Raw genomic sequence first — 22403 nt, forward strand, 5'->3', positions numbered from 1 at the left:
TCAACCCCAATTGGTGAAAGGTAAAAACAAAACCTTAAAAGCTTAAAGATCAAAAACCTTGTATTACTTAAACCTAACACTCAAAATCGAAAACACTAAGCCATGGCCGAAATCTTAAAACCTAAATCAAATCAAATCCAAAACCGCAATTTTCGTGTATCCCCTAAACCGGAAATCATTCTCGGTTAACTCCTAAACCCGAATATCAATTCGGTTCATCGGTTAAACCGATTATCAAACCGGTTCCAAAAAAAATAATAACCGGATCTCAATCTGGGTAAACCGGTTCAAACTGGTTATTCTAAACCGGAAATCAATTCGGCCTAAACCGGAATCTAATATTCCGGTCCAACTTTAAACCATTAAACCGAACTTATGTTCCGTATCCTTAAAATTTACGATTCCCGAGAAAGTTTCCTAAAATAGAAATTTTCCTCAAATAGCAAATGACCCGGAATGAAAACTTTCCTCATTTAGAAAGTTTCCCAAATTAGAAACTTTCCTCATTTAGAAGGTTTCCTCAAATAGAAATTTTCCTCATTTAGAAAGTTTTCCTCAAATAGAAACTTTCCTCATTTAGAAAGCTTCCCTCAAATAGAAACTTTCCTCATTTAGAAGGTTTCCTAAAATAGAAACTTTCCTCATTTAGAAGGTTTCCTAAAATAGAAACTTTCCTCAAATAGCAAATGACCCGGAATGAAAACTTTCCTCATTTAGAAAGTTTCCCAAATTAGAAACTTTCCTCAAATATAAAGTTTCCTCAAATAGAAAATTTAATTATTTTCATATAACTATCCTTTTAAGAAACCCCTAATGAAATCAATTTCATGTTTCAGATGTCAAACATTCAGAAAGTCGAGTTCGAGGCCCTCAAGGTCTCCGGTGAAAACTATCTCGAATGGGCCCTGGACACCAGGATTTTCCTCAACTCAAAGGGACTGGGTGAGTGTATCAAAGCGGATAACACCGCATCTGATAAAGACCGGTCCCAGGCGATATTTCATATCCGCCATCATTTGGCCGCAAGCCTCAAACAGCAATATCTCACTCTTGAGAACCCACTCGAACTTTGGGTGGCCCTGAAAAAACGGTATGATCACCAGAAAACGGTGCTCTTGCCACAAGCCAAGTTTGACTGGAAGGAACTCCGGTTCCAAGATTACAAATCTGTGGATGACTACAACTCCGAACTCTTTCGGATAGTTTCAATCATGAAACTATGTGGTGAAGAGGTGTCTGATAATGATCTCCTCGAGAAAACATTATCCACCTTCCATACCCAAAATATTGTGCTTCAGCAACAATATCGTGCAATGAAACATACATTGTACGAAGATTTGTTATCCTGTTTGCTCTTGGCCGAGAAAAACAATGACCTGTTAATGAGGAACAGTGCCCAGAGGCCCCCGGGATCGGCTCCAGTACCAGATTCCCGCAAAGAATCCTATAATGTCCAGCGAGACAGATCCTCAGATCGTGGCCATGGACATGGGAATGGACGTGGGAATGGACGTGGAAAGCGTGGACGCGGAAACGGACGTGGCAACCGACATAACCTCAGTTATGGTTCCGGTAAAGGCCGTGGTATCTCTAAACCAAACCGCCCTGCCCACCCAACCAATCAGTCTGCCTGTACCAGATGCGGAATGTTCAATCACTGGACAAAGAACTGTCGTACTCCCAAGTTTCATTGCGATTTGTATCAGAAACATGGGAAAGCACCTGCTGAAGCTAACATGGCCCAGCAAGTTGATGCTAACGACACCACCACCGAGCCGACCGATCTCATGGACTACGAGACCTCAGATCTCCTCGATTGATTCTATCATCTGAACACTTGCTTATTTTTATTTTGTTTCTTTTCATTTTGGGGATTTGTTTTATTTTCATTTGCTATTTATTTTCAGACATTTTGATATTTTATTAATTTATGAATCTTATGATTTACTCATTTTTAAATCATACCTCTTGTTTAAATTGAAGATATGAACACTCAAAAGGATATCATAGTGGTGGATAGTGGATCCAGCCACACTATCCTCAAAGACAAGAGCTATTTCATAAATTTAATCATGCAAACCGCGAATATTAGCACAATAGCGGGTAGCTCGAACTTAATAGAAGGCCACGGCCAGGCCCATGTGTTGTTATCAAACGGCACACATCTGGACATTCCAGATGCATTATACTCACCCAGCTCAAAAAGAAACCTTTTAAGTTTTAAAGATATCAGACTTAATGGTTTCCACATAGAAACTCAGGGTGAAGGGAATAAAGAATCCCTACTGATCACTAAGATCACACTTGGCCATAAACAAGTCCTCGAGACTATACCCGCTTTATCTACTGGCCTTTACTATGCCAAGGTCAGTATGATTGAGGCTAATAATGCTCTCAAAGCCCGGTTCCAAGACTACACTATTTGGCACGACCGGCTTGGTCATCCCGGTACAACCATGATGTATAAATTAATCCAAAGTTCTCAAGGACACACCCTTCGAGAAAACCGAGTCTTCCCTCAGCACCTCATGTGCACAGCTTGCTCCCAAGGGAAGTTGATCACTCGGCCTTCACCAGTAAAAGTGTCCAAAGAGACATTGCATTTTCTGGAAAGAATCCAAGGAGATATCTGTGGTCCCATTCACCCACCTTCTGGGACATTCCGGTACTTCATGGTACTAATAGATGCTTCGACCCGTTGGTCGTATGTATGCCTGTTGTCTTCTCGGAACCAAGCTTTTGCTAGGTTGTTGGCTCAAATCATCAGATTACGAGCCCACTTTCCAGACTTCCCACTAAAGACTATACGTCTTGATAATGCTGGTGAATTCACTTCCTAAGCGTTTAATGATTACTGTATGGCCATGGGGGTGACCGTTGAACATCCTGTGGCACATGTCCATACTCAGAATGGACTTGCTGAATCATTCATTAAACGAATCCAATGGATTGCTCGACCATTACTCATGAGGTCGAAACTCCCGGTCTCAGCTTGGGGACATGCAGTATTACATGCTGCTGAACTAATACGCATCCGACCATCTAGTGAGCATAGATATTCCCCATCCCAATTATTACAGGGTCATGAGCCAGACATCTCCCATCTCAAAACATTTGGGTGCTCAGTCTATGTACCCATTGCTCCACCACATAGAACCAAAATGGGACCTCAAAGGAGGATGGGAATATATGTTGGTTTTGATTCTCCCACCATCATCAAATATCTCGAGCCGACCACTGGAGACCTATTTAAGGCCAGATATGCGGATTGCCAATTTGATGAATCGGTATATCCAACATTGGGTGGAGAGAAACACAAGCTGGTCAAAGAGCTATCATGGAATCAAACATCCTTAAATTGGCAAGATCCTCGGACTCTAGAATGTGATTCGGAGATCCAAAAGATTATACACTATCAAAAGCTAGCTAATCAATTGCCAGATTCCTTTGCTGACCCGAACAAAGTAACCAAATCGTACATACCAGCTTGTAATGCACCAGTACGAATCACTGTTCCAACGGGACAAGTTCAAGTTGCTACAGAGTCTGCATCACGAAATAAACGTGGCAGACCTCTAGGTTCCAAAGACAAGAATCCACGGAAATCAAAGAAAGGTGCAATAGTTGAAACCGGGATTCCCAATATAACAGACATAGCGCGCGCTGAGACTCACTCTAATGAACCACCAGAAGAGGTTCGGGACGCCGAATCTCTAGGTTCTGACGAGATCGATAACAATGAGATCTCTATCAATTACAACATGTCTAGAACCCAATGGAACAGAAAAGAAGTCGACTTAAATGCACTCTTTGCATACAAAGTAGCACTTGATATTGCGAACACGCAAGAGGATCTAGAACCCACGTCTATCACAGAGTGCACTCATAGAACAGACTGGCTAAAATGGAAAGAAGCCATAAACGTGGAGTTAAAGAGTCTCAAACTCAGGAATGTGTTTAGTCCGATCATCCGGACACCATTCAATGTCAAACCAGTGGGCCATAAATGGGTCTTTGTGCGTAAAAGAAACGAACTCGGTGAAGTCGTTCGTTATAAAGCACGGCTTGTAGCACAAGGATTCTCACAGAGACCCGGAATCGATTATGAGGAGACTTATTCTCCGGTGGTGGATGCAACTACTTTTCGATTCCTCATAAGTCTGGCCATAAGAGAAAATCTAGATTTGCGGTTAATGGATGTTGTCACCGCATATCTCTATGGGCCCCTCGACAATGAAATATACATGAGATTACCAGATGGCATAGAGCTTAAAGATAAGCATGCATCTCGAGATCAATACTGCATCAGGCTGAACAAATCCTTGTATGGACTGAAACAAAGTGGACGTATGTGGTATAACCGGTTAAGCGAATATCTCATCAGAGAAGGCTACAAAAACGATCCCATCAGTCCATGCATTTTCATCAAGAAATACTCAAACAAAGGATTTGTAATCATAGCAGTTTACGTGGATGATCTAAACATCCTCGGAACATCTGGTGAAATCTCCCAAACAGTCGACTGCTTGAAAGCAGAATTCGAAATGAAAGACCTAGGTAAAACTAAACTCTGTTTGGGTTTACAACTTGAGTACGTTAAAGGAGGAATCCTTGTGCATCAAGCAGCTTACATTGAAAAAGTACTCAAGCGATTCAATATGGACCAGGCCCACCCATTGAACAGCCCAATGGTTGTCCGGAGCCTAGGATTGGACAGTGATCCATTTGGTCCCAAGAAGGACGATGAAGAAATTCTCGGTCCAGAAAAGCCATACCTCAGTGCTGTAGGAGCGTTAATGTACTTGGCTAGTCACACTAGACCAGACATTTGTTTTGCCGTGAACCTCCTAGCTCGCTTCAGCTCATGTCCAACTCAGAGGCACTGGAATGGTATCAAACACCTCCTAAGATACCTTCAAGGTACTAAAGACTTAGGACTGTTTTACACTAACCACAACAAGGATGGACTAGTTGGTTTTGCTGATGCAGGATATCAATCAGATCCGCACAATGCCAAGTCTCAAACTGGTTATGTGTTCACGCATGGAGGAACAGCTATCTCTTGGAGATCGATAAAGCAGACAATCACTACCACTTCATCAAACCATGCAGAACTTTTGGCCATTCACGAAGCCAGCAGAGAATGTGTTTGGCTACGATCCATGGCTCAGCACATCCGATCAGATTGTGGTATGAAAGAAGATAAGGAGCCCACGGTTATGTTTGAAGACAACGCGGCTTGCATTGCTCAACTCAAGGAAGGTTATATCAAAGGAGATCGGACGAAGCACATCCTACCGAAATTCTTCTCAACCTCGGATTGGCAGAAGGATGGTACGATCAGCATTCAACAGGTCCGATCATGCGATAACTCCGCCGACCTTTTCACCAAATCATTGCCCGCTTCAACACTCCGGAAGCTCATCCAACAAATAGGAATGCGTAGACTTAGAGATCTACGGTGATGCTCTAATCAGGGGGAGTAATGCGTGTTGTACTCTTTTTCCTTCACCATGGTTTTTCCCACTGGGTTTTCCTGGTAAGGTTTTAATGAGGCAACATTCCCCAGCGTATTATCGAAATCCCGATTGACCATCAGGTCCGGTTACTCCGTCCAAGGGGGAGTGTTATAATACATCATATTGGACTTATAACCGGACCCAATAAGCCCATCAGGGTTATTCATTATGTACTTTAAAACCCTAGGTTTATATGCCTATATATATGTATCGTTAATCATGGAATGAAATAAGATAACAATAAGTTTCACAACAATATCCAATTTTTTTTTGTATTATCAATGATTTTTATTTTTTCTGCATTAACACATTTACGATTCATATTCGGTCCAAAGTTAATATGATTAATTATATACGGTATACAGGTAAATATCCGCTAAATTTTACATATTCATACTGTTAGATACCAATTTGCATCATGAAAGGAGACAAACAAAAATACATTTTTCACATCTATATATCCGCCATGAACCAAAATGTTTGTCACACATATTAATTGTATTTATTTTTGTCAAAAAAAAACAATACTAGTAGACTAGCTAGTAGTTACTAGTTGTTAGTTAACTGTTAATGAATCAAAATGAATATCACAATTATTTTGCATTGCACATTATATATACAATTATATATAACTATCGACTATATATTTCTTTTCAGAATCCGAAATCTTAAGATTTGAAACTTCGGCTTATTATTGGGCTCACAGATTCAGATTTTTTTTTCATTTTCTCAGCGGATAATTATGAGTGGGTGGCTTTTGCAGATAGATATATTTAAAGCTCCAAATAATATTTTTTGCATGGGATAGAATTTTGTCGTCATCTTTGACGTAAGCTTTGTCTCACTGCCATCTTTGACGAATAAAGGGACCATTTACTTTATTCGTTTTAACAAAATGCCTAATTGTCATCAATGTTATTTTTGTTCTTATTTGCCATGCCTTTTATATAAAACTATGTTGTACATAATCTAGGACTAAAAGGGGATGGTTCCAAAAAAAAATTTGAAGGAAAAGTAAAACGAAATTGTTTTTTTATAGAACACTATTTGAAAAAAAATAGTACATGAAACAATGAAACACCACTATTTACGTATAGCAATCTAGTTTTTCATAATTTTTTATCATTAATAATTTACTAATTTGAAACTGATAGTAAATCAGTATTCTAAACAGTGCCGTCTATTGTATATCAGTATCAATGAACATTGTATACGATACTTCGTAAAAACATTGTTCACAATTGATATTTAATTTTTTGAAACAACATTCCATCAATTGTTCATGTAATTTTTGAAAATAAACATTCATTAGTGCTCTATAAAATTGAAAAAAATTTGCAAACTGTAGTATAAACCCAACGCGAGGCATTCATTGGTCAAATTTGTATTGTTCTATTTGTTACATATCCAAATTTTGTAATCCTAACATAGTACTTTTTTTATTTCTCGTCGTAAAGAAAGAAAAAATCTCTTGTGCCCATTCTTTTTCAATAACCTTTAATTACTGAATCAAATTTGGCATTTAGTAGCACTTTTACCAACAGGCCACCCGTGAAACTAAATTCTCACTCTGACAAACTTCGACATCTATCTTTAACCATTGATTTCACATCAATTTAAATACACTACATGCAAATTTAATCTAAAACATAATATGAACAAAATATTAGTATTTTTTTTGCCTCTCCTTGCTGTTAAAAATCTAAGTATTGAGATAATATCGTATATTATTAGGATAATATCGTATATTATTAAGATTAAGTTTAGTATATTATCGCGTGTTGGTCTATGTTGACGACTTCTTGCTTTGTGGTAATGATGAGTATATGCTTAAGAAATTCAAGGAGTATCTAGGGCGTTGCTTTTCCATGAAAGATTTGGGGAAGCTAAAATATTTCCTAGGCATTGAAGTAAGTCGTGGGCCTGAAGGTATTTTCTTATCACAGCGTAAGTACGCTCTTGACATTATTTCCGACAGTGATAATCTTGGCTCCCGGACCAGCCCACACTCTGTTGGAACAAAACCATCACCTTGCCCTCTAGCGACGGTCCCTTACTTCAGGATGCCAAGCCGTACCGTCGACTTGTTGGTCGCTTGCTTTATCTCCTTAACACACGGCCAGAGTTGTTATTCAGTCCATGTGTTATCTCAGTTCATGCAAGCTCCTCGAGAGGCTCATTTAGAGGCTGCAATGCGAATTGTTCGTTTTTTGAAAGGATCTCCCGGTCAAGGTATTTTGTTGAAAGCAAATCGGGATTTGCAGCTCGACGTTTATTGTGATTCTGATTTCCAAACATGTCCTTTAACTCGATGGTCTCTTAGTGCTTATGTGGTTTTGCTCGGTGGTTCGCCTATTTCTTGGAAAACAAAGAAGCAGGATACAGTCTCTCACTCTTCCGCAGAAGCCGAATATAGAGCTATGTCAGTTGCTCTTCGGGAGATTAAATGGCTACGAAAGTTGTTGAAAGAATTAGGCATTGAACAATCTGGGCCGGCCCGTTTATTTTGTGATAATAAAGCCGCTCTTCATATCGCTGATAATCCGGTGTTCCATGAGCGTACCAAGCACATTGAGTCTGATTGTCATTCGGTTCGTGATGCGGTCCGTGACGGCATTATCACTACACATCACGTTCGTACGGAGGAACAACTAGCAGACATCTTCACGAAAGCTCTTGGTCGTTCCCAGTTTCTCTATCTAATGTCCAAGTTGGGTATTCAGGATCTTCACACTCCAACGTGAGGGGGAATATTGAGATAATATCGTATATTATTAGGATAATATCGTATATTATTAAGATTAAGTTTAGTTCCTATAGTTTAGGATCTTATGTTTATCTCTTGTTGAGATCATCTTGTATAAATACCAAGTTTGGGATTCAATGAAAAGCAAGCAAGTTCTTTACCTAATTCTACACTAAGTAAAATGGTTAAAAACTCAGAACTAAACTAAGTTTGGCAAAAGATAATGCAGATTTTTATTGGTAAACCTTACTTATATAAACCATGCACTTGTAAAAAACTTTAGTAAAGTGATCATGGAATGTGTTTGTAGAATGGCTAAACAAAATGGCAACTCTACAAATAAATCGATTCATTACCATTCGAAACGAAATGGTAAAAATAAGAAATATTTAGAATCAAGATTCCAAATTCTATTGATTTCAATTCTCATTATACGAAACATAAATTTATCAACAAAAAAATAAAAATTCACTCTTCTTCCCAAATGCTAATTTTTTTTAGGGTTTGCAAATAACCACAAAGCAAGGAAGCAAAGCTTTAGGATTAAGCAAATAAAGCTCCTCCACATTTGTATACAAACCAACTTTGCCAGCCAAAGAATCAAACCCACTCATCAACCCATTCATCTCCTCCACATTCTCCACCGGCCGATGAACTCTTCCGGCAATAACCCTACAAACAATCAACACTTTCCTCACCGTCCGATCAACATCTCCACTCTCATCTCCACCATTAACCAAAATCGACTCAAACGCTCTTCCACTAGTCGACGCCGTGAAAACACCAACCCCATTATTCTTCTCCCGTTTCGACGAGAACCCGTTTCGTATAATCCGACAAACACAACATTTCTCCGCCGTGCAAAGACTCGTTGACCCGTTTATACCTAAACCACAAGCCACGGTGGTTCCGTGGAACCTAAGTAGCTCGTTACCGTCTGCGAGACATCTTGGATGCTTCTTTTGGAGTTTGCTTGCTCTGATTTTTACTGTCTCTCTGTATTCCTCAAAACGAGCTAGTGTTTTTTGCATGTTGTGTACTTTTAAAACTCTATCGATTCTTCCACATTGGTTCTCTGATTTTAACCAGCTTGTTCTGCAGATTATCTCCACTATTTTTCTTGATGAATCTCCTTCTACAAGCTCTGTTACTGCAATTTGGATGAAAATTAGATAAATTTGAGAAGCCTTTAATCAAAATCCGAAATTTAGAGTAAATGTTGTTTAAAGTTCAACACTTTAGCTTTGAATTGCTAATAGCAAAACTCTGTTTTTTTCAAGACTCTGTGTTTTCTTTATAAAGTTGCGATTTTTGTAACCTAACTTTTTGTTATTCTGAAACCTAAATTGCATAATTTGATAAATTTACTTACCGGCGTGTTTAGAGAGATGATGAGCTTCAGCAGCTTCAAGTTTATTGAACTGTTCACCACATTTATGACAAGAAACAGAGGAATTGTTGCCTCCATTAACGGCGTTTTCTCTGTTCATCTCCAATGAAACTCTTCTGTTTGTATGAAACCCTAACCCTTCTCCTCCTCCTCCTCGATCTCTCTCCGACAAAGCAAACGAACCCTTTCTCGTTTGGCTCCGGTAAGAAGCTGAATGGTTTAGATAATGCATCGGTGTTCCTGGTCTAAGCATCCCCACATAAGTCGTAGACCGACCATTTCCTCCTCCTCCGCCGCCACCTCCACCGCCGGAATCTGCTGCTCCGACAGGTGAAGCCATGTCTCCAACTCCAGTGATCTTAAGCTCACAAGTTGAGTTACTAAGGATAACTTCATGAGTTATAGGATTGAGAAACTCATTGCTTCCAATAGAACGAGGACTACTTATTGGTGGTTTCTCGAAATGTCTTTTGCTTCCATGGATAACGTCTTTAAGATTTGCTATTGATCTTGAACATCCTGATAAACCACCACCGCATACGGCTGCGCCACCGGAGGATACGCCGGAGATTTTCTTGGTGGAGATTGTGGAGAGGTGTTGTTGTTTAGTTGTGGATTTAGGGTCGTGGACATCAGATGGTTCGGATTTACAATGGAGAGATTTCTTGAGTGAGAACCAAACGGTTGGGATGTTGTTCTTGTTTTTGTTCTTCTTCTTCTTGTTCTTTTGGCTTTTTTTGCTTGAATCTTCCATTGTTGATATCTCTCTCTTTCTTTCTGTCTCTCTCTATCTTCTTCTGAATTTTTTTTGGGATTTTTTTGGAAGTGATACTATAATAAATATAAATAAAAATATTGAAGAAGCAAAATAGGTAAGTGAATTTGTCTTATGAGAAGATATATACAGTTGAATTATTAAATGAGATAATATTTAATTTTTTGTTTTTTAATAGAAGCATGTACGAGCAAATGAATCTGAAGGAGGTCTATATAATGTCTCAACTCACCGATGTAATAACACGAGAGAATGTTTCTTTCATTTACTGTTTTACGAATCTTAAAAGTGTAAAAACTGAAAAGACTTCACAACATGTTCAATGTTCATGTTCATGTATCATGAATTATGAAATACTAGTAATCATAGTATACTCGTTTTATAGATTGACATGAATTCAAGATTAGCTGAATATTGGAGTTTTTATTAAAAGAAGAGAATTAATAATAACCATAATCGTAATTAGTTCGATTATTTTGGGTTTAAAAAAGGTACATAAAATATCTTTTTCCTATAGTTACCGTGTAGAGAATCTTGAATTCATGTCATACTTCCAAAATTTTGGAATTTCCTTTACCTGTCTCTTACAAAATTTAATAACAGTTAATACGATCGTCAATCAATGAGATCGTGTGTGGGCAGGTTCACCGGTCTAATAAGGAAATTACTCGCAAAAAGAAGAAGTTTTTTTTATTTTAAAAATTTACTTTTCAGATTTTATGGTGAAAGAGTTGATTCTATTTGGATTATGCTTCTATGATGTCTGAAACCTAGTCAGGCTAAAACTATGTATTCACTCACTATTCATAATTTCATAAATAAGTTAATCCAAGCAATGATGATGACAAATTGTTGGTCAGTGACAACTAAATGAGAATTACTAATGAATTAATAGCAGAGCTATAGGAACTAAAAAGAACATTGATTCATTTCTTTCTGCTTGCATCGGTCAATTCACACACTTAAATGCCCCATAAGAGCAAATGAAACATTCTGACATTTCTTGGAAAGATAGTAATCAATATACATTAATCAATGCTAAACATTGTATATATTGAAGAACATGTGTATATGTTCAGAGCTATATATTCTTAATTATAGATACACCATGTAAGTTTACACACATATAACAAACCATTAACATTTATACTAAACTTCTTATATATACACGATGCATGTAACTTTATGACTCTAGTTGATAGATAACAATAGTTATACATAAGTTTTATACGAGCGGACGATGTAATATAAGATTTATGTGTATAAACGAAACTAAAACCGGATATTACATCAATATGCATGTTTGCATTATCTCTGTTCATAATAAAGTAACACTATAGTATTTAGTATTTACATCATATCGACTTCAAAACATGAAGGAATGGATGACAATAACAGTTTGTTTTAATGATCAAAATATAGTAACTCTAATCTTTAGTGAGTTTGTCAAACTTTGAAAGTGCATTTATTATGAATTGTAGATATCGCAAAGGGTAGATAATGGAAGTAGGTGTGGGTGTCGTTATAGCCATATTGAATTCAAAAGGAAGACATTAAATTTAGAAACTGAATTTTGAAACATATTGATAGATCATGTCCTTCTTCTGGGTTTCCCAGTTTCGCCCTAAAACCTAAAACCAACAGGACCATCATTTCGACCACACCACATTCACTGGTCTGCCCCAATCTAGCTATGATATATCTTAATTTTCGTATGACTTGGATCTATAACTATTGAAATAGATTTGGTGAACACAATTTACTCTGAAACTTCTTCTCTTTTTTTTCCATATTATTTTCTTACTTTAGTATTTTTTTTATAGTGACATTTTTAGTAATCCAGCGTTATTTTTTATATGACTAGTAATTCATCAAAGTTATTTAGTAATCAAATGCCACAATGGTTCTTCAATGAAAAAATGAAATGAGTAGGTCAGTACCTTTTAGAAAAAAATATTATTGGAGTATACTTCTGTCGTTGGTATATATAACACTATGTTATATCATTATTTGGATATACAGTACTAATCACTATAAATTAATAGATATTCGAAGTCCCAATACCTTTTTTTTTTTTAATTATTTTATCAAAACAAAATTCTTTCTTACGATTATGATGTTTGGTGGGCCTAAAGTTGGGTTTATTATAAAACCATAAGCGGCCCATTTAATTCGTAAACTTAATTCGATTTTTCCAGCCCATAATATATTTCCAAGGGAATTACATACATAAATTAATTTAACGTGAAATTTTTTGGAAATTCCCTCGTCCAAAAGAAAAAAAGTCAAGCGGTGGGAGAAAAAACTTTCAGATCGTAACCATTCATTTAATTATAATCGACGGTTTAAAAATCTTCGATCCGCGTAGTCTCTTCTTATTGGTCAATAACTTAATTCTCCAACATATATAAACAAACATCAACTTTCTTCTTCTTGATAATAATAATTCGTCAAGAAAATTTTCGATTTTTGCGGTAAAACAGCTCTTTTGGTGGTTGTTGTTGAAAAATGGCTGGTCGTGGAAAAACTCTTGGATCCGGTGCGGCGAAGAAAGCCACATCTCGGAGTAGCAAAGCTGGTCTTCAATTTCCGGTTGGTCGTATCGCTCGATTCTTGAAAGCCGGTAAATACGCCGAACGTGTTGGTGCTGGTGCTCCGGTCTATCTCGCCGCCGTTCTTGAGTATTTGGCCGCCGAGGTAAATTACATCGTCTTTTCTCTCTTTCTCCGTTTCCGATTTTATTGGGTCTGTCGCTGTTTTTCGCGTGATTGAATTTTTCCTTGACGAATCTAGGGTTCTTACATTTTCCGAATTTGACATGCTAAATTGGGGAATTTTACTTAAAATTTTGAAATTTGCCATAAATTTCTCAATTTGGCTTAGATTGGTGTTTTAATTGATTTGTCATGGCTCTTTAATTGAACCTAATTTTGGGTTTTATTTTGATTAGTTGATTATAATCGAAATCATTTAAATCTTTGTAGTTTTCTCGCAAGATTCTAAATTCTGGTCAGTTATGGAAACCAATTTCATTTGAGTTGTTAAAAGTTGTCAAATTTGGGAAGTTTGATCATTCCATTTCCTGAATTGGGTGTTTTTAATCTTACTTGGGATGTTCAATTTCTTCAGGTTCTTGAATTAGCTGGGAATGCAGCAAGAGACAACAAGAAGACACGTATTGTTCCTCGCCATATTCAGCTCGCGGTTAGAAACGATGAGGAGCTAAGCAAGCTTCTTGGAGATGTGACGATTGCTAACGGTGGAGTGATGCCTAACATCCACAATCTCCTTCTCCCTAAGAAGGCTGGTGCTTCAAAGCCACAGGAAGATTAGGTCTTTAACACAATGATATAGAACACGTCTCTCCTCTGGCTTTAGATCTAATAACCTAATAACTAGCTATATAGATGGTCACTTTTTTTATCTTTGCTTTTTAATTCCTTTAGGGATTTGTTTCTTTCTGTTTCAGTTTGAACATGTTGTTTCAGTTTGTGTGAATATATGAAAGTATTTTGCATAATCAGAATGGTAATCTCTTTCAAAGATGTTAATACCTTATTCAGCAAGCAAACCCTGCGCATTGTAGCTTTTAAGTCAATTCGAAATAACTATAAAGGTTATCTTCTATTGAAAACAAGATTGTAAAAAGGTGAAAACAAGATTGAAAAAGATGAAAGAGAAGTGTTTCTAAAACTAAATGTGAAAAAGTTGGTACAAGTGAGTGACAGTGTCTATGCCTCTTTAAATTACATCTGAAAAACTCATATAATCATCAGTGACTAAAACCTGACATGTCTGAGGGTTAATGCCATTACACTCCCAGTAGGAAAAGATTAATCAGAAGCTCTCAGCAAAACCGCAGAGGAATTATGTCCTAACAGGTAACGAAACCAAAGATTTGTACTTTTTAGTCTGAATCTGAACTAGACTGATCCATGCGTCTCTCTGTAATAGCTGGAAACAGTTTCTGTCTAGGATCTAACGAAGGCGTTTGTCTTGGAGTTTCTGAAGAAGATGAGGCTGTTGAGCCCTGTTTTCTGGCCATCCTTACGGGTCTTCCTCGTGCCTCTCTGACTTCTTTGCAGGATTTATCTAAGATTATCAGAAAATCGCGCACAATCACAAACAAACGCAACCCTTCATCTTTTCCTGCTTTGCCATGGAAATAGTCCCCTGTACTTTTCACCAAAGCCATTATTCTCTTCTCTTCCCCGAGTATGGACATGATGCTTCCTTCAGCATTTTGAATAAAATCTTCAAGCGCTTCACGAAACCCACTTTCCTCGCCTGAACTCTTCATCTCTGAGTTGACAAAGTCTCGAGCTTTCGACAAAGCATGACCCATTTTAAGAACAGTCCCTGTTAAACCATCAGCATCTATGTTTGCAGATTTCTTTACATGTTCAAGCTCACTGCTCAAGCCTGAAACTTTCTGAAGTCCAAGATTACGGTAATTCTCTTCTGTCTCTTCAGAAGTTTCCTCGGCTAAGAGATCCTCTGTTTTAACACTTGAGAAACTTTGGCTCTCTCTGATAGTACGAGCCGCTCTTACACCTTCAGTCCTAATTATCTCTTGAACAACGAAATGGAGGAGCGTTGTTTTCCCATCAGTTCCCTTGACGTCTGCTAATTTCAAAAGAGTGTCCAGCTTGAAAGCTTGCGCACCACCCCTAAATGTACCATCATTCATTCGGTTTCCGGTCTTAAGAACCGCCTCTAAGAGCTTCAGGAACAGCCGACTTCCCCTAAGTTCTTTACAAGCAACCTTTCATATACACCAAAGAAGATGCATTTAGATTGGAGAAGAAGCAAGATTCTTGAGAAAGACTAAGAAACTGTAATATATTTTTCTTTTCAGTACAAAGTTTTTGTTAAAGATTAGAAACGTACCTCCAATGTCTGAAATGACTCTTTAACAAAGGCCATTTCTTCATGGAGTGTACACATAAATAGAAGTGCCTCTAGACGCTTGAAAGCAAAAGGGATATCAACGACTGCTTTCAGGAATCGTTCCGCGGATCCCAGTTGGGCTATTTCACCACAGTATAATCTAAGCTTTAGTTCTTCTTCTGGTGTTGGTGCCATCTTTAACAGAGTCTGAATGAATTCTACAGGAAGCTCATTTCCTAATTCAACAAAAATTATGTTAGAAAATACATAGGAGAATGTTGCCAGAAAATCAAAATCTTTTTAATCCACCTAGTAGAAAAGAAGGTTACCTTCGCGGAGTGCATCACACACTTCTTCAGTTGTCGCATTCAAAGCACGCAAAAGAATTGATAGATTTTGTCCTTTCTTTGGTTCCAGAATCTGAACAAACTGAGGTAAAGCAGCTTGTCCAGAGGACCCCTTCTTGTCGTTTTTATTCTTGTCTGCTGCTGCATATCCAAATAACGACTCTATCATCTCTTCATTGAACCTGGAAAAGCATCACAAATAAGTTGTATTCAGTAACTGCGAAAGTTATATGGTTACAGAATATTGGGGAAAAAAGCTAACAACTTTACTCACTGAAAGGATCCTGATCTTATATCATTCCAAACCATTGAATGCTCTGGGTTTGCTTGCACTTTATCCCAGAAAAATGGCTTCAACTTTGTTTTGGGAGCATCATCATCTGATGCGGTTGCTGGCCCAGAAGACGGTCGGGGTGCTTTTGGGCCGAGACTCATCGGTGGAGGCGGACGTGGTCCTTTTGGTCCAGGAGGAGGTGGTGGCTTAGGCCCACCAGAACCAGGTGGCGGAGCTGGAGGAGGCGGTCGTGGAGGACCAGCAGAAGATGGCATTGGCGGTGCTGGAACTGGCGGCGGAGGAGCAGAACCTTTTTTTGAGGATACCTTCAGAAATTTGGGTGGTTCCGGTGGAAGAGGCTCCACTTTTCCAGAAAAAGACTTCCCTGAGAGTACAGAAGCTGTTCTTCCAGGTGGAGGCTTCAAAGGTGGAAGCCCGTGATTAGTAATACTATTATTTCGCATTCCTTCGTGTGACAGCCTTTCTTCTAACGAATCTGAATTGTCAGAATTACTTCCATCGAAAGATGACATTTTTCCTTGGTTTGAGTAAATATTAAAAGATTGATGACCCAACTTGTCTCCTTTGACAGAACCACCATAATTGATGGAGGAACCTGAAAACATTAAAAAGTGTTTTGATCTTAATTTAAAATTCAAGAAATTTCCTGTTAGTTTAGTACCGTGAGAAAGTGGAGATATTATTACCAACAGAGTAATCGCTACTGCTTAAACTGAGAAGAGGCCGTTCATCGTTTTTCCTGCCTCCTGAACCATTTCCACAAACCCTGGTGCAGCATAAGAAGAATAATGCAGCAAACAAAAACGTAGAAACTGCAGTCACAACAACAGCAATGATGATTGTTTTCTCATGATCCTCTTTTCTTTTCGCAGGTGAAACAGGTGCAGAAGTTGAATTTTTAGAAACGTTTTTCTTAGCAGGAGGCGGAGGGGGGGATCTTGATGGTGGAAAAGATGATTTCCGCGGAGGTGGGGATCTTGATCGAGTAGGTGGGCGCCGAGTCCCCGGACTATGCTTAGGAGGACGGGAAGGTAAAGGTGAAGGAGAAGGGGAAGAGCCAGGTCTAGTAGCTAGATTTCTCCTCGGAATATCAAGCATAGATGATAGGAGCTCGAGATAATTAGGGTTATGAGCATTTAACTTTCCTTTTTCTTGGATACAATCAAGAAGAGCCTGCTTCAGATGGGAATGATTCAAACCAAATAGTTCCCTACTATCCTTTGATCCTGGAAAACATAAATTGAATGCTGCGACAGCTTCCTTCACACAATCTGAATCTTGCCAACAACGCTGCGCCCATGATGTTTCTTCCTGCCAAACATTGTACAAACAAGAGAGAAACAACTTTTAGAGCTACAAAACGTTTTGAAAAGCATAGCAATCACTAAGAGAGAGCCAACTATAAATCCAAGCATGATTTCAAATGGCGAGTCCAAACTATTTTGCAAGAATCATATAATATAAGCGTTCTGAGACGATCTTAGCTTTTTTATAGGGAACATGAATCAAAACCAATAATGCGATCTTAGTCTCTAAAAACCTAAGCTTTCAGCAAGAAGTAAGCTATGACTCGCAACTATCTCTGGATAAAGTCTACTACAGAGCTACAGAATCTTCTAGTTTTGGTACAACTCTCTCTGGATAAAGTCTACTACAGAGCTACAGAATCTTCTAGTTTTGGTACACACAGACCATAAGAATGCCTTACAAACTAAAACATATCAAGATAGCGACAAGCGTGAACTGAAAGTTGGCAGCAACAAAATGCTCTCTGAAAATTACCCCATTGATTAAAACGTAAGTTAAGAACATTAAATGATTGACACATTCAAAAACCATAGACTTTATATAGCAGGATACAAGCTAATGATCACAATCAGACACCTAGATTCTTGCAGGGAACATGAATCAAAACCAAAAATGCAATCTCAGTCTCTAAAACATAGCTTTCAGCAAGAAACAAGCTATGTGTCTCGTAACTTTCCCCTCAAATGTACACTACAGAGCTACAGGATCTCCTAGCTTCTACATTTTAAACCCTTTCATAAAAAAAAAATCAAACAAGCTTGAAAGCAAAAAACAATCTTTACCATTTGTTCATTGACCTGCCCTGTTGATGGGGCCATGAATTGACTAAGAAAAATCTCATCTTTATCTGAATTCTCTTCCAATGTTATCACCAAGAACCCAGAAAGCAGAATCAACCAGAAAACTAAACGAGTCCAATTCTGATCACCCATTCCTCCTTGAATCATTCCAACCATATCTTTTGCTTCTCATTTCATCAGATACTCAATAGAATCAAATTGCTGATTATACAGGTTTTGAAAGCAGACCCTTTTGGCTGAAACTCGATAAAGATCGAAACTTTAACACAAAAACTCAACAACCCTGATCGAAATTTGGAGCTGACTTCGATGCAATTTCCTTGGAAGACTAATTTAATAAAGCTTCTTCTACAATGCGACGAGATCAATTACACGTTTCGAGAAAACAAGAGACAGCACAAAAGGGGAAGAGTTGGTGCTAATGATTGTTGGCCAGATCCAATTTTGACAATGCGATTTGTCGTCGGTCCGTTCTACCAAAACCAAAATTTTGACCAGAGAGAGACCAAAAAAAGTTTCAACCTTTTTTTTTCCGAGAAAAGTCGACGAGATAAATTCACGGAGATATTAGCTCTCAAGCTTCATCAAATTTTCTCGAAGCTTTTTAGTTCATTTTTTCTTCCAAACTCAATCACGCGAAATTTACGCAGAGTTATTAATATATTGGATTATTTTGTTTTTTCTTGATTTTATTTCTCAGGGGAAGAAAAAAAAGAAGAAGGTAAACTAAAATCGCAGTTTTATTTATTTTATTTTATTCTGATATTAATGTATCCTATATAGAAATAATGTTAAAAGCAAGCAAATCTTTTAAAATCTAATACTAAAACTTCAGTTTTATGAAATTTGATTTTGTCTTATTTTGTCCGCCTGTGTATTAACTATTAAGTTTTTTTTTTTGAATATAGAAATGAAAACATTAAATTTATTTTGATTTTTTCATCTTCATATTTTCAACCAAAAAATATATATAGAAATTACAGTTAATTGAACAAATAATCATGTTTAGTTTTTGTTTTGTTTTGTTTTGTAACAACATATAATACAACTTTTAAACCGGATTATATTTTAACTAAGTAAATAGCAATAGAAACAAATAAAATTTAACCCCTGAAGATAAATCATTTTATTCCATGATTAGAGATGCATGCATGATGCATGGGATATCTCTCAATATTCAATTTGCTTGGGAAAGCAAAGAGTTAAAAATTAAAATAAATAAAGACTGATTCAATTTGTTTAGAGAATCTTGATCTATTGCATTACGCATTTACGCTATTCCTTGCACACCTAGTATTTTCTTACGAAAGTTAAAAAAATAATATGAATTTAAAGTAAATTGTAGATTCTTCCATGAGGACAACTATCCTTTTCCATTTATCATTGAAACTGGAAAACTCAAATGCGTATAAGTTTTAAGTTTCGTACTGAGTCAAATTTGTTTATACCTCAGCCATCCACATGTATGGTCTTATTATAGAAATAACTTTTATTTATGATTATTTTTTATCAAAAAAAAACATTTGAATGTCATTGATTAATAAATCAATAATTTTCCATAGTTTTATTTATGTAGTTTCTCCATAATACGTTGTAATAATGGAAAACATAATCACATCCATTCCATTAGCATCGGAGCTTTAGCCAGTGAATCGAATGATGTATAACAGTACCTGGAATCCAATAAAACTGCACCTCAAAAAAGTAGTGTAGGTTTAATATAAATAATCAATAGAATAACTTAACCTAAATTAAAAATTGTATAAACTAGAATACCATTTTTGTAAGAAATTTTTTCCAAGATAAACACATGGACAAACTAACCTTTAGCCTATAGAAAATCCGACTATTCATGATAATTTAAAGTGTTCACGTTGCCTCAACGAGAGGAGATCATAATGACTAAATTTGAATTCTAACTAAACTTTTGAAGGAAGAATTTTTAATAAGTAATATCGTGAAAATATTGATTTACTATTGTTTTTATAAAAGAGGAACGATAATTAAGGTGTAGGTCTTTAATTTATCCTAATATAATTTCTGATACATCTTTTGATAGTAATAAATACTTATATATATATATATATATATATATTATACATGGAAACTAAAAAAAAAAATTTCTATAAATATTAGTTTATCAACTTATCATAGTATACTATAAAAAAAAGAGTAGATTGTATCACTTAAATAGTATCACAAAAACAAGTGATTTTAATTTAAATTGCTTATTAATAAATGATACAAAATAAGTGGTTTAACATCAATTATTAAAATTGATGTTATTATTGAATTATTTGACATCAATTCAACTATGAAGATGAAGAATCAAAGTGGTATGGCTCAAAGCAAGTAAGACACATTTCTTTGTGACCCTTCGAGCAATTTCTACGTCAAGAGAACATATTCATTCCTCTCTTTACTTAAAGCATGCTAAAGTATAGTCACAAAGAAATAAGAATCTCTCCCTACTTTTTCTCTTATCATCAAATAATTTTGAGCCCCCACTAGTTTTCCATAATCTTCGTTTTTAACTTTTTTTTTTCTTTCTTTAATCTACTTTTGGACCTATCATGTCAATAATCTAAGTATATATTTTTAAATATGCTACAAATGTACCTCCACAAAATAAAAACAATATTACTTTGTGTAAAATATTAATTAATTTTAATTTTTATGTTCCCATTAAAATTTATTTATGGACCTGGCTGTAATTAAATTCTTTTGATTAGCTTTTTTATATCCTTTTTTGTTAGCTATCTCAAAAATCATACTATAAGAACAAACCTTGATTCCAAAACTCACACACACAATCAACCACTTTCCCTTTTTTTTTTCATTCGTCTCAATTTCTCTCATGACGAGTTGTAGTGGAAGTCTCAAACTAGAGATCCACACCGACGACAAGACGCCGGGAAAGTGGAGCGTACCTCTCGGCGATGATGTTTTCCGAAGGTTCTTGAGCGGGGGAGGAGGCTCCGAGAAGGCTGTGTTTGGTGAGGGATCTCTTTTTAGCCCGTTTTTGTTCGGGAAGTACTTTGATCCATCAGATGCGTTTCCCTTGTGGGAGTTTGAGGCTGAGGTTTTGCTGGCGAGCCTTAGGAGCTTAGGAGGACAGTGTAGAGTCGATTGGTCTCAGACCGATCTAGCTTATGTCCTTAAATCTGATATCCCCGGTACATACGTTTTTCTCACGCCACAATTCTCTTATTTATTTTTGTCTGGAAAACGTTTTTTCTGCATTAGAATAAAATTAAAAATAGGATAGATCGGAACTTTAAAAAAATAAAAATATATACTAAATCTTCGTTCAAATAATTTGTTATACATTCATAACGATCAAAATTTAACATGTGAACTGATGAATAGATATAGTACAACTACAAATATGAACAGAAACCTAAGTTTCTTTGAAAGTGAGGATATATTTGATTAAGAGTGTAATTAAACATGAACCAATCTCAAAACATACCAAACTCATACAAATTTTTTCATTCAATTTTAGGATTTCTTTTGTCAAATTTACTTTAAATATCAAAATGATCGAACCACAACTTGGATTGGACAATCTTATTATGGTAACGAGAAACATGATATAATATGAAATATAAAATTATCAAATAATATTTTAAAACTGGTATAAAATAAATTATGTAATCCTTTTCTTGATGTTTCAAGAAGGAAAAAAAAACTGATTAAAATTTTGGTACTTGTATATTAGTGGTGGGAAAAAATAACGTGCAGGTGTATGTGGACGTTAACGGAAAAGTGATGGAGATTAGTGGCCAGTGGAACAACAACAAGAAAGCGGCGGCTAACGGTGACTGGAGAAGCGGCCGGTGGTGGGAACATGGCTACGTCCGCCGGCTCGAGCTCCCTTGCGATGCCGACGCCAAAAACTCTGAAGCTTTCCTCTCCAACAACGACGATTACTCTTTCTTAGAGATCCGTATCCCTAAGATTAATTCTAAGAACAAGTTTTAATCTGATGTGGGCTTGATGAGTATTAACGTTAGATTCTTATCTTGATTTTGTTTTCTTTAACTATTATTGTAAAATGATCTGTGATGAATTTCTGTGGTGGAGACACAATGGATGAATGATATGATATATATATATATACATAGTATATAATATATCAAGTATACCATATACTGATATACAAATAATTTATTGATATTACACACAAATACGTTAATGCAGATGTTTTTAGTGTATGTATATACGGAAATTGCACTAATTTCACTTTTGAAGACTATTTCAGCTCAAAAATGTGTTTTCGAATGTACGTAATATCAGACTCAATAGGTTTATTGTCTGGCGCGTGTGATCA

General features: G+C 36.6%; 4 protein-coding genes across 4 annotated transcripts; 2 read left to right on the top strand and 2 right to left on the bottom strand.

Annotated features, from left to right (window-relative positions):
- Positions 1–8651: 8651 nt before the first annotated feature.
- Positions 8652–10730, bottom strand: LOC9300425. Its single transcript, XM_002866007.2, has 2 exons — positions 9638–10730; positions 8652–9415 (listed from the first exon to the last, which is right to left on the bottom strand). Exons 1-2 carry the CDS (start codon positions 10407–10409, stop codon positions 8763–8765), a joined length of 1425 nt encoding a protein of 474 aa, XP_002866053.1. The 5' UTR covers positions 10410–10730; the 3' UTR covers positions 8652–8762.
- A 1962-nt stretch (positions 10731–12692) lies between these two features.
- On the top strand, positions 12693–13975 carry LOC9302128 (histone H2A.6). The gene is made up of 2 exons (XM_002864303.2): positions 12693–13127; positions 13560–13975. The coding sequence occupies exons 1-2, from the start codon at positions 12939–12941 to the stop codon at positions 13761–13763; spliced, it is 393 nt and encodes a 130-aa protein (XP_002864349.1). The 5' UTR covers positions 12693–12938; the 3' UTR covers positions 13764–13975.
- Positions 13976–14091: 116 nt separating this feature from the next.
- LOC9300426 (formin-like protein 5) lies at positions 14092–18712 on the bottom strand. The gene is made up of 6 exons (XM_021030467.1): positions 18053–18712; positions 16649–17273; positions 15942–16557; positions 15650–15849; positions 15321–15556; positions 14092–15195 (listed from the first exon to the last, which is right to left on the bottom strand). The coding sequence occupies exons 1-6, from the start codon at positions 18224–18226 to the stop codon at positions 14338–14340; spliced, it is 2709 nt and encodes a 902-aa protein (XP_020886126.1). The 5' UTR covers positions 18227–18712; the 3' UTR covers positions 14092–14337.
- A 2099-nt stretch (positions 18713–20811) lies between these two features.
- On the top strand, positions 20812–22194 carry LOC9302129 (21.7 kDa class VI heat shock protein). The gene is made up of 2 exons (XM_002864304.2): positions 20812–21246; positions 21792–22194. Exons 1-2 carry the CDS (start codon positions 20928–20930, stop codon positions 22052–22054), a joined length of 582 nt encoding a protein of 193 aa, XP_002864350.1. The 5' UTR covers positions 20812–20927; the 3' UTR covers positions 22055–22194.
- Positions 22195–22403: the final 209 nt, after the last annotated feature.

This window comes from Arabidopsis lyrata, assembly GCF_000004255.2.
Source record: "Arabidopsis lyrata subsp. lyrata unplaced genomic scaffold ARALYscaffold_8, whole genome shotgun sequence".
Classification (NCBI taxonomy): Eukaryota; Viridiplantae; Streptophyta; class Magnoliopsida; order Brassicales; family Brassicaceae; genus Arabidopsis; species Arabidopsis lyrata.

What these genes read in the sequence shown, in the direction of transcription:
- LOC9300426 (XM_021030467.1), bottom strand. Translation starts at nt 18,226, where the DNA reads ATGGTTGGAATGATTCAAGGAGGAATGGGTGATCAGAATTGGACTCGT. An exon ending in CAGTAGCGATTACTCTGTTG is followed by an intron (nt 16,558 to 16,648) that starts GTAATAATATCT and finishes TAATGTTTTCAG; the next exon opens with GTTCCTCCATCAATTATGGT. An exon ending in ATAAGATCAGGATCCTTTCA is followed by an intron (nt 15,850 to 15,941) that starts GTGAGTAAAGTT and finishes ATGCTTTTCCAG; the next exon opens with GTTCAATGAAGAGATGATAG.
- LOC9300425 (XM_002866007.2), bottom strand. Translation starts at nt 10,409, where the DNA reads ATGGAAGATTCAAGCAAAAAAAGCCAAAAGAACAAGAAGAAGAAGAAC. An exon ending in TCATCTCTCTAAACACGCCG is followed by an intron (nt 9,416 to 9,637) that starts GTAAGTAAATTT and finishes TCCAAATTGCAG; the next exon opens with TAACAGAGCTTGTAGAAGGA.
- LOC9302128 (XM_002864303.2), top strand. Translation starts at nt 12,939, where the DNA reads ATGGCTGGTCGTGGAAAAACTCTTGGATCCGGTGCGGCGAAGAAAGCC. An exon ending in TTGAGTATTTGGCCGCCGAG is followed by an intron (nt 13,128 to 13,559) that starts GTAAATTACATC and finishes CAATTTCTTCAG; the next exon opens with GTTCTTGAATTAGCTGGGAA.
- LOC9302129 (XM_002864304.2), top strand. Translation starts at nt 20,928, where the DNA reads ATGACGAGTTGTAGTGGAAGTCTCAAACTAGAGATCCACACCGACGAC. An exon ending in CCTTAAATCTGATATCCCCG is followed by an intron (nt 21,247 to 21,791) that starts GTACATACGTTT and finishes CTTGTATATTAG; the next exon opens with TGGTGGGAAAAAATAACGTG.